Source organism: Galeopterus variegatus, unplaced genomic scaffold (genome assembly GCF_000696425.1).
Source record: "Galeopterus variegatus unplaced genomic scaffold, G_variegatus-3.0.2 Scaffold6782, whole genome shotgun sequence".
NCBI classification, from domain to species: domain Eukaryota; kingdom Metazoa; phylum Chordata; class Mammalia; order Dermoptera; family Cynocephalidae; genus Galeopterus; species Galeopterus variegatus.
In genome coordinates, this window is record NW_007732893.1 from 75,157 (window position 1) to 87,032 (window position 11,876).

The 11,876-nt window shown below is 50.2% G+C and overlaps 1 protein-coding gene across 1 annotated transcript in view; it reads right to left on the reverse strand.

Annotated features, from left to right (window-relative positions):
* Positions 1-7,583: 7,583 nt before the first annotated feature.
* ST8SIA2 (ST8 alpha-N-acetyl-neuraminide alpha-2,8-sialyltransferase 2) overlaps positions 7,584-11,876 on the reverse strand; it is a 41,025-nt gene continuing 36,732 nt past the window's right edge. Inside the window, exon 6 of the mRNA XM_008591244.1 lies at positions 7,584-7,869. Coding sequence (XP_008589466.1) covers positions 7,584-7,869 — 286 coding nt within the window. The remainder of the gene's footprint in view (positions 7,870-11,876) is intronic.

Sequence of the window (11,876 nt, forward strand, 5' to 3'; positions counted from 1 at the left end):
ACAAAATCCGCTGGACAAAATAGACGTAAGCTTGAAATCAAGGATGGAAACCCGCAGAAGCCAGGAACAAAAGAAAGGCCTCAGGCCAGAGGCCTGAGAGGGGCTGCAGTGGAAGAGATCTCAGGGGGTTAGGAGCTGGGTCTGAGTCAGCACCTCAGTGACACCTGGGGGACCCTGGAATGAGCCTCCCATGAAAGGCAAAAGTCATGACATTGTTCGAGTGGGTCAAATGGAGACTGGAAAAATCTGACCCATGAAATCAGCCATAGGGGTAAAAATATTGGCCATCTATCTACCTGGGGCCACAGGGGACAAAGCGTCACCTGTGAGAAATTCAAAGCCGGTCTGTGACTCTTGAGAGTGCCAAGGAACTGGTCATATTGCCAGCCTGTGGCCAGGACCCCAGGTAGAGACTTTAGCAATTACCTTGCAGGATGGCCACTTCCACCATCCAGGGCACAGGTGATCCCAATGGAAAGCAAGTCTCTCTTGAATATTCTAGAAGGACATCGTCCAGGCTGCGCACTAGGAGGATGTCCGTGATCAGCTGCCAGAGTTGTTAATTAAACTTGTCTTGTGTATGGCTTGAGCATTGGAATCTTTTATGAAGCTTCTTGGGGTTGAGAACTACAAAATAAATGAGATAATTCAGATAGCTTATGAAGACCTCCTAGCAGGGTAATGTGAAATGTAATAGAAAGCAATTAGCTGAAGGAGGCCGGGAACGGACTCCCCAGGAGGTGACATTCGATTTGCAGCTTGAAGGATGAGGAGGAGGCAGCCTGCGAGGAACTGGGGAAGCAGCTTTCCAGGCAGAGGGGACAGCAAATGGGAAGGCCCTGAGACTAGGATAATCCTGGAAAGTTCTAGAAAAAACAAAAGGTCTGTGTGGCTGGAATATAGTGAGCCTGAGGGCAGGAGGGTTCAAGACCTTGTAAGCCGTGGTAAGATGCTTGGAATTCTCTTCCGAGGGTGAAGGAAAGCCACTGATGGGCAATGGTGTGAACTGATGTTGGGTAAGCAGAAACCTGACAACTCACAGCTGCACACCTGTCATTTGCCCTATAGCACTGAGCCACCCCCCTCCCGCTCCCCACCCAATTTCTCTCTCTCACCATCCTTTATTTGCATTTCCACAATAACTTGGTAAAGGACGGGGGTAGGTGTCTTCTCCACTTGAAACATGAGAAAATACCAGAGCTGAGTGGCCTTGTTCGTGTCCCCTAGGCTCTTGAGTGGCAGGCTTCCAGAACATCTGGTGCCTGTCCCAGAGCTCTTGCCCAGAGATGGGGTGCTTGTAGGCACAAGATGCAGCCAAGCAACCTGTCCCACAGTTGGTATCACAGTGAGTTGTATACCTGCCAACCTGGGCCATTGCAGTGAGAAAGCACAATCCTGGCTTCACTTGGGCAAAACAGCTCACCCCAGAGTGGCCTTCCCTGCAACATCCAACCTCCGTTAGGCACCAGTGATTCTGAGGAGCCGGCCAGCCCTCCACTGGCTCTGTCCAGCGGCTCCACCATTACAATCTCATTTTAGAAACTGAAGGCACTTTGAACCAAATTGAAGGGGTGTTTGCCTGCACCAGCCTGGACTGCCTCGTCTCATACGACATGTGAGAGTCTGTGAGCCTCCTCGTGGCCAGCTGGGCCGCCATGTGAGGGTCCTTGTGGCCATGGGCCAGCATTCCCACTTCGCTGTTAGGGCCTCATTTCCTGTTAATTCCCCAAGGACTGGCTGCTCAATGCTGGTGCTGTGTCAGCTTTGGAGAAGCCTCTTTAATGTTTACAGATGTCATAGCTAGAGCATTTGGGGGTCTGCCTTGACACAGTTCCTGGAACCCCTTGGGAGCCCCATTTCCCACCGCTGGTTCTAGGGGAAGTGGGATGGCTGAGGAAGGGGTGAAGAGAAGCCTCTTTAATGTTTACAGATGTCATAGCTAGAGCATTTGGGGGTCTGCCTTGACACGGTTCCTGGAACCCCTTGGGAGCCCCATTTCCCACCGCTGGTTCTAGGGGAAGTGGGATGGCTGAGGAAGGGGTGAAAAAGGCTGAGAAAGGCCACAGGGGCCCTTTAGTGTCCTTGTTGGGTAGCTCTGTTGGGCTCTGGCTACAGACAGCTAGGGTGATTCTAGACCAGTTGTTTGACCTGGGGCTGGATGGCTCAACACCCTGCGTATGGAGATGGCCCCACCACCTGCACTGCTAAGGATGGAAATTAAACCATCCTCAGCATAAAGCCCAAAGGCAACTAAAACACTGCTTCTAGACAGTAACCATGGAAACCTCCCATTTTTGTGGATGGCCTGCCATCAGAACAGAAGCCAGTCTGTTTTTGCTTCCCGAGGGATGGCAAAGCATACTCTCCATCCCCCTTCCCTTCCTGCCATCTCACAGCAATGCTCCAGGTCAGGGCTCAGGTACCTCGACTCTCTGGGCTCACCCTGCTCTTGGTGGGTGCCAGGGAGACAGCCCCAGAGACGGGAAGCAAAAGAAGGGGGATGAAGACGGGAAGAGACAACACCCAGCAGTGCTGGGGAGAGACGGCAGGCTGGGCAGGCTGTCGGTGTCATTGGGGATGCTATTAAGGGCATTCACAAGGCAGCATGCATGTCTGGAGTCCCATCTGACCAGCATTAATAAATGTCCCTGTTCCATTCATTCTGGAAGAGGAGCCTTAATTAGGCATGAAGAGATTTATCAAACAGCAGCCCCTTGGAGCTGTTGGTCTCTGCCATCTGGACGGATGGTTTCCTACCCTGCAAAAACAGCAGTGAGAATGATTGATGAGGTCCCACAGCTCCACCCCCCGGGCCTGGTAAAACTCAAACGGCTTTCACCCTCCCCAGAAAGTAGCAGACTGTGCCTGTGTTGATGGGCAAATGTGCTGAGGTTCATGCAGAAGTTTGCCAGGTCTCTGAGGAGGTGAGCCCCAAACTCGTGGCAGCCAAGCCAGTGCTTAGGGTTAGATTTCAGTTTACAGTGACCCAACCACAGGATTAACAGAAAAAGCTCTGGATTGAGGATGAGAAGACCAAGGTGAAAATCCTCCCCATGAGCAATGAGCCTTCATGCAGGTTTTTGCCTCAGTTTTATGACCTATAGAATGGGGATAATGATTTCTGCTTTGGCCCAACCCATGGAACTGTTTGGAGGTTCTTTTGACATTATAGATGCAAAATGACTTCATTAGTTATAAAGTCCTCTACAGGCGTTAAGAATTTAATCCAACAAACATTTATTGAGCGACTGCTGTGTGCTACGCACCACGCCTAGTGCTGCAATGGATGCAGATGGGTAAGACGGTCCCTGCCCTTGGCGAGCTTACAGTCTAAGAATGGTCATAGGACAGGTGCACGAGGAACTATAATACAAGGCAGAATATGGCACGTGCCATGAGAAAGGTACATATAAAGTGCTACGGTGGCTCAGTGGGGGGGCGCTCCCAGGGGGTGGTAGACCAGGGAGGGCTTCATGAAAGACGTGGTTTCTGCACAGGCCCTGAAGGAAACAGAAGAGAGGATTCCAGGGAGGAGAACAGCAGACCAAAGGCACAGAGACAGGGAAATGCGGGTGCCCCTCCCAAGGACAACACCTGCTCGGGGGTGACCGGGATAGTGTGTGAAGGAAGAACGGGACATTACTGGGTGATCTGTACTGTCAGGGTAAAGACTTGTGCATTGGTTCGTGAGTGAGAGGAACTTTTACAGGTCTGTGAACAGCTGGAGAGAGAGTCTCCGAGCGTGTTCAGGGTGGCCTGGAGAACGTGTAAGTATGCGCGGAGGAGACCCGGGACAGGAGACTGCTGCCGAGAGGCTGCGAGTGACAAGCAGAGGCGCGGTCAGTGCTAGTGGGAGGGGACAGTGAGCAGTATGTGGGAGAAGAGTCGAAGATGACGTTAGGGTCTCAGACTAGGCAGTTGAGAGGGTCACGGGTCTTCCAACAGAAATAGGAGGGGTCGTGGGGGAAGGGAGACAGGGTTCTCTCGGCGTCAGCGTGTTGAGTTGATGGCGCTGCTGCCGGAGCAGGCAGGGTGGGTGTCCAGCAAGCGGTGTGCAACCCGCGCGTGGAGCCTGGGAGATGGGCTGCAGAGAGGAGGCAATGGCGCTCGCAGAGAGTGACGCTGGACCCAAAGGAGGGCAGGAGGCTGCGGATGGAGAGTATGGAAAGGGGTGCAGGGAAGGATGCCCGTGTAAGGGACGTCTACTCTGGGGGGCAAGGAGGAGAGAGGGAATTAATGGTCGGGTCAGCCTTGACACCTTTTCAGATCAAGGTAGGGGTGTCAATAAATAAATCATAAATACATAAATAAATATATAAATAAGTGGCCAGAGGGGCTGGGAAGGGAGGAGAAAAACCACCAGAATGTGGCATCCTGGGTGCCAAGGGGCCAGGGCACGTCCAGAGGTGGTCACTGTAGAGCCAAGTGATGTAAAGAAGGGGCCTCTTGACTTGGGGGCATGGAGGGCGCTGAGAGGCTGGTACTGGAGTGGGCTAGACATGGAAGCTCAGGGCGGCCAGGACAGGGGACAGCAGGAGGTCCGACACCCTGCCCAGGCCTGGTGGTGAAGGGAGGTGAGGGAAGAGGCTGCAGGAGCCGGGATGGGTGGGATGAGTGTGTTGGTGGACAGAAAGGACAGAGGTGGCAGGAGAGTGGCTGAGGGCACAGGAGAAAATGTCACTGGCAAGAGGAGGGACGTTGCTTCCTCAGAAATGGGAGGAAGGAGGAGGAAAGGGAGGGAGTGATGAGGTTCTGAGGGATCTCATTTCAGACGGTTCCATCTCTTCAGTGGAGGGGGAGAGGGACAGTGGGTCCATTGGGGGCTTGAGGCAGATAGAGAAGGTCTGAAGGGCTGCAGGGTGGCTGGGGAGTCTGACTGATGGTCAGCAGGTGACTGAAGGGGTCACCTATGAGCAGCGAAGGCCGGCTGAGGCTGGCTGACCCATCCTTATGATTCCTGTCACCGCCAGAGTTACGAGGCAGCAGGTCAAGGTGATGGGGACAGGCTGTGACTTCCTGGGGCCACCCCAGGCTAACTGGCCTGTGCCAGACACAGTGGTGGAACCTCACTCAAATTGAGCCCTAACTGGGCAGGGAAGGACCACTGTGTCCAGACGGAGAAGGACAAGGACCGAGGGAGAGCCAAGGCCCTGGGCTGCTGCCGTCACACAGCCAAAGCATCTAGGCAGTGCAGGACTCACTGAGTAGGGGAATGGTGCACATGCTGGTGGTCCTCGGGCCTCCAGCCTTTGTCTGGAGAGAACCCAGAGGCAGGCGTAGCGCTCCTTCTGCTCCAACTCCCATCGGTTTAACAGTTTAAGGAACCAAGACTAAGACAGGACAGAAAAAGAGCAACAAAACCCTGCTTGCCAAAGATTCTGGCCCTGGTTCCCCTGCAGGGACGGGGTGCTGGCCTGGCGGACAGAGCTTGGGGACGACTCCAGGACCTGACATCTGGGCTCCCCTCAGGACTCACCATGGAACGTTCTCGAATCATCCACTGAGGCCCTACTGATCATTCTACCTGCTCCCCTGGGCACTGCAAGCTTTAGAAGTTAAAAGTCTTCTAGGGCCTTTGAGATCCTCAAGATGAAAGGCTCTGGAGACGTGTCAAATATGATACTAATTATTTCCACTGCTCATGAGGGTCCAAACCACTCAGTTCCCACAGAGCCTGGTGAGGGCTGTTGCTTTTTTAAATATTCATTTTATAATGCAAATCCCACATCTCAGACCTCAAGCAACAGCAAGCAGAGCCACAAGGGAAGAAGTGCAGAGATGTGTCGTGGTAATCACGGTTTGGGGCTGGAGCGGCACTGGGGGCGGGTCATGGTTCTGGGTGTCCCTCCAGCCCCTCGGCTTGCTTCCTGCCAGCCGTTCATTTAGAGCAGATGTCCTGTTCTGAGCTGCCACCAATTAATGACGTCCAGTCTCATGTGCTTAGGAGCGTATCGCAACTAATTTTCTTAACTTAACCTTCACCTTCAAGATAATGTTTTTTTACTTATCTTCCAAATATGTTTTAAAACGCTGTTATTTATCAGGCGAGGGAATACTTCTAACAGGTCAAGGCTAATGCTTCTTTATGTGTGACCTGTGGTTCCAGCCCCTAAGTTATTGGCATCGAGCCCAGATATCCCCGGGAGATTATGTCCAGTATTTGGAACTGCATTTGGCTTTGAGATTTTTTGTTTTGTTTTTTTTTTAAGTCTGAAATATAAATCTTAATAGAGAAAAAAAGGATTTTGCAAAATTCTAAAGTCATTGCCTCTGTGGGAAGATGGAGGTAGGTGTGGGGTGGACGTTGGAATCTCTCCCTGCGGAATTGAAAACCTCAGTGTTGGAGCATGGTGCAGGCTAGTGTGACCATCAGGATAGGAAAGTGACAAGAAAGTGACATTGACACAGCAGTCTGGCTGCAGAACCCCACAGAATGCAGGATGCAGAAAGCAAACAGAGAGACTGGCTGCAGAGACATGGAGCTAGACGCTTATTCTTTCAGGTCTCACACTCCAGGGCTCTGTGAGGCACCCCAAAAAGCAATCTTATATATGTAAGAAGGATGACATTTATCTTAAAAGTGCCCTTTCACACTTTACTGTGGCTTCCCTGGTGGCAGAAGGGGACAGTAGAGCCCCTCACATAACATTCTAACAGGGTAGAATGGAGACCAGCCCTGGGGGTGAAATCCCAGGGTTTCTTCCCCCTCGGGGGACTCAAGCTGCTTTAAAGATCACCTGGCACAGCCACCACATTTTGGACACTCTTCTGCCTTATTCTGGGGTGGAGCGGGCCTTTAGCAGGAGGTCTGGATTCTTTGGAAACACGATTTGGAACACCCCACCTCTTCCGTGCCATCTGCTGCTCCACCCGAAGCTCTCGGTGGTCTTGCTACACCGAAATGTGAACTGTCTGTGGTGACCCTCCAGCCTTCTCTCCATAGCTGTGGAGGCCTGTCTGGGACACGTGGGTCAACTGTGGTTTGTTCCTCAGGTAGTCAAACTCCAAATTTGTAAAACAAGGCCGTTGGTTCTGCGGTGGCCTCTGCTGCTTGGTTTCCTGGTGCTCCTTTGCCCGGTTGGACTCTCCCACCTCCTTCTCCATGAATGGCACCGCTACAGACGGGGTCATGCCATCCCTCTGGGTCTTGGGTCCCCCAGAATCCACACATCCCAGAGGCTCAGGGCAGCTGACAACAGGTGGCTCTTCATTCATCCACGAGCCCAAAGATCCCTCCAACCCAGGAGGCAGTTTGTCGTTCAAAGTCAGGGGACTGGCTTCTTTTCATGTCAAGTCCTTCTGCCCCCGAAGATAGACTGAGTCTCAGTCTGAATCAGGTGGGTTCCCCACACCTTCTTCCTGTGGCTTATCTGCCTAATGCTAGATGAACACCACACAGTTATAAATACTCAGGTCAATATATATATGCAGGTACAGATATATATATTCTGGTCACTGTTTTACACTTTAACAAAGAAAACCACTAGCCTGCTTGTTCTATTGTTTGTGCCGCCCTGACTCCCATCTGCCTGTGGTGGAGCTGGCAGAAAATGTGAGCCTCTGAGTCCCCCAGGATGCCCCCCTTACGTGGCCCCGTCACACTGGCCGACAGTCAGTTTCAAAGCCCCCTGCTCATGCAGACTCTTGAGGGCCTTGAATTCCAGAGGCATGGTGTGGGGGCTGGCCTGGGAGGTGTAGCCATACTTGAGGCTGTCGTAATAGTGGTACTTGACCGGGTTCTGGTTCTGATCCAGCGGGAAGGGCCAGAAGCCATAGAGGTAGATCTGGTTGCAGAATCGCGTGGCCAGGGTGTACATCAGGAGGCCAGTGGTGGGTCTTTTGATGTGGACTTTGTTGGTCAGCCAGTACCTGTAAAAANATGTTTGGATCCTCCCACACATCCTTGCAAGTGCTCATCCACCTTGACTTAACCTTGTCCAGTAATGGGGAGCTCACCCCCGCAAGCTAGTGCATTGCATTTGCAGCTCTAATGCAGAGCTTCTCAACTGAGGCTGCCCACTGGAATCGCCTGGATCCCACTCTGATGCGACCCAGACACTGAGATTTTTACAACTTCCCCCAGTAATTTAAATGTGCCACCAAGGCTAAGAACTCTTGCTCTGACTAGTAGGTAGTTCTGCCAAAAGAACCCAGGAATAAGATATATTTAGAGAAAAAAAGAAGAAAAGAGTCAGTGTCAGGAATAGCCAGAGTTTTAAACATGATTGGGACTGGAGAACTTATCTAGCTCAGTGGCCTGGGGATGTAACTCAGTGAGGTGGGATCTGGGTGACATGTAAGGAAAACCACACATGGCCTCAGTGGCTCAGGCAATAGGGAGTGGCGGGGACTGTGGCTTCTCAAGGGGTAGCCAGTCTTATTGTTGTCTACTGTGGTGGTGCCAGATGTTCTGATTTTTTTCTAAGAGTGTCAGAAATCTGGATTTTCATACAAGTTCTCCAATTTTTAAATGTTGGCTGATTAAAAGAAATTTAAAAACATAATGAGAGGCCCTATTGGGTGAGTCAAACAGACCATGTCTGTGTTAATCCATGGGGCTCCTGGATTGAATTCGCCCCCTTCTTTCAGTCTACAAAGGAAAATGTGGAAGTCCAGGGTGACTTGTCTGAGAAGAGGCCAGTTTCCCACACAGCTGGTTATATAGAGCTCAGATGAGATGTAGGCTTCCTGACTCCTGGTTTTTGGTTGTTTTTCATCCCATGGCAATCTGGGAGGGTCAGGGCTGGGAGTGTGCTGCAGCTGCAGCCAATGCTGTCCAGGCACACTCAAGACACCGGCAGTGTCCCCGCATGAGACACTCCCTGAGCAAATGCAAGCCTTAACACCGGCCAAATGCCACATCAAGGATTTGTGGTTTATTTTTTGGTAGTAAGACCTTAGCAAGGGAAGACTTTCCTTTCAGGCCCTCAATACTATGCTCAGAAAGGGGGAGAGAATTTAATCAGTGATGAAATGTGCAAGTAGCTCCTAGGTGGGTCAAAGGTTACACAGACACGTGCTGGACCCTCCCCCTGGATGCCTTTCCCCACACGTCCATTGGGAGANTTACACAGACACGTGCTGGACCCTCCCCCTGGATGCCTTTCCCCACACGTCCATTGGGAGACACTCTTTTCCCCCAAAAAACTAAGTATATGCATCACATCTTCCTATAAATATTCCATTTGTTTCACCCTTTTTCCCCCAGCTCAGGCTGTCAATCACCTCCACCTGATTATCATGAGCTTTCTTTCTACTTCTCTTATTGTGCTTAGCAACCCGGGCTGATAATTCATTACCACTATGGGTTGGTCTCCCTCATGAAATTGTACTGTGATCTCCCCAAGAGCAGGCACCATGCCTTACACTCCTTTGTAGGAGGACTCTAAACACATCAGCTCAGGGCATGCTGCACCCAAAGCACTGTGGCAGAGACAGTAGCACTCAACAAACACTCCACGCACTCTGCACTCCTCTACATCTCCCAGCATCCCTTGTAACTGGGCTGGGGTCATGAGACCACTTGTGGCTCCCAGGCAGCGACAAGAAATGTATCCTTTCTTGGCTGTCTTTCAAAAGCAGATTCTCCCTTTTTCTCTTCTCCTGCCTCAGAGAACAGAGAATGTTAAAGCCTCCTGTTAAGATATATCACCCTAAGATGGAAGAATCCTAGATCCCTGAATCACTGATTGGAAGAGAGCCCCTGTCAACTCACATCACGCTTTGTGAGAGTGAGAAATAAACTTCTGTTGTGCTAAACCACTGGAATCTCAGGGTGTGTTACTATAGCAAAGTCTGGAATCGATTATCCTGACTTCCATCGTGCTCAGCAAACACATGAAACACATTTTTCAAATGGAATTGAAAAATGGGAAGATATGAAAAAAAAAGAAAGGAGGAAGCTAGCAAGGCATGCAGCCAGCTGGAATGGGAATAGAAACACNCCTTAACACCGGCCAAATGCCACATCAAGGATTTGTGGTTTATTTTTTGGTAGTAAGACCTTAGCAAGGGAAGACTTTCCTTTCAGGCCCTCAATACTATGCTCAGAAAGGGGGAGAGAATTTAATCAGTGATGAAATGTGCAAGTAGCTCCTAGGTGGGTCAAAGGTTACACAGACACGTGCTGGACCCTCCCCCTGGATGCCTTTCCCCACACGTCCATTGGGAGAACACTCTTTTCCCCCAAAAAACTAAGGATATGCATCACATCTTCCTATAAATATTCCATTTGTTTCACCCTTTTTCCCCAGCTCAGGCTGTCAATCACCTCCACCTGATTATCATGAGCTTTCTTTCTACTTCTCTTATTGTGCTTAGCAACCCGGGCTGATAATTCATTACCATTATGGGTTGGTCTCCCTCATGAAATTGTACTGTGATCTCCCCAAGAGCAGGCACCATGCCTTACACTCCTTTGTAGGAGGACTCTAAACGCATCGGCTCAGTGCATGCTGCACCCAAAGCACTGTAGCAGAGACAGTAGCACTCAACAAACACTCCACGCACTCTGCACTCCTCTACATCTCCCAGCATCCCTTGTAACTGGGCTGGGGTCATGAGACCACTTGTGGCTCCCAGGCAGCGACAAGAAATGTATCCTTTCTTGGCTGTCTTTCAAAAGCAGATTCTCCCTTTTTCTCTTCTCCTGCCTCAGAGAACAGAGAATGTTAAAGCCTCCTGTTAAGATATATCACCCTAAGATGGAAGAATCCTAGATCCCTGAATCACTGATTGGAAGAGAGCCCCTGTCAACTCACATCACGCTTTGTGAGAGTGAGAAATAAACTTCTGTTGTGCTAAACCACTGGAATCTCAGGGTGTGTTACTATAGCAAAGTCTGGAATCGATTATCCTGACTTCCATCGTGCTCAGCAAACACATGAAACACATTTTTCAAATGGAATTGAAAAATGGGAAGATGTGAAATCCATCGTGCTCAGCAAACACATGAAACACATTTTTCAAATGGAATTGAAAAATGGGAAGATGTGAAAAAAAAAAAAGAAAGGAGGAAGCTAGCAAGGCATGCAGCCAGCTGGAATGGGAATAGAAACACCCAACTGCTCAGATCTGGTGCCAGGTTTTTCACCTAGAATCACTAACTGGGAAAGGTGTTAACGGCAAATGAGGCTCCAGAATGAATTGAGAGCTCTGGGGTATGGAGGGGACTCACTTGCTTCCTGTTCTGCCTCCACGGGTAAACAAGAACTTCTGAGTGATGTCTGACAGGGACACGGGAGTGCCGTTTAATGAGCGGCTTGTAATGGAAGCTGACGGAGTTCTGCAAAAACAAACCACTCTCCATTTCCTTTATATTTCCTCAGTTGCTCTGGCCAAGTTAGAGATCATGTGCATGGCCGATTTGTAGATGATTTCTTTCTTTAGGATAACAGCTGGGTGTTAAAACACAAACTAATCAATTTTGCCTTCCCAAATGAGGTTAGCCGGGTGCATCCAGGACGTTGTATTGACAATGCACCTTTAATATCCCAGTCTTGAGATTTTAATTAGGAGCCAAAGTAATCTCAAAGAAGTCAGTAATTATTTTTCAAATTGGCCACCTCGATTGCTATGATGATTAAGCACTGTATTTTATGAGCACGGACAGCAATCAATGAGTATTGCCAAAACCATCTCTGAAGCACATTTGTCCTTCTCCCTGGATACCTGGGCTTGGTACGCGGACAGAATAGTGGCTGCCATTGTTGAAAAAAGGGACCAAGAGGGCTTTCTCCAAGAAGCTGAAAACACTGTGGGATAGAACTCATAATATTCTTAAGGAGCAGGAATACCTCACAGGGTTTGCCAAGGGACCTCAGTGGTTCTCTGTGGAAGATCAACCACGAAGCCAGAGCCTTGTGTCAGCAGCCTGG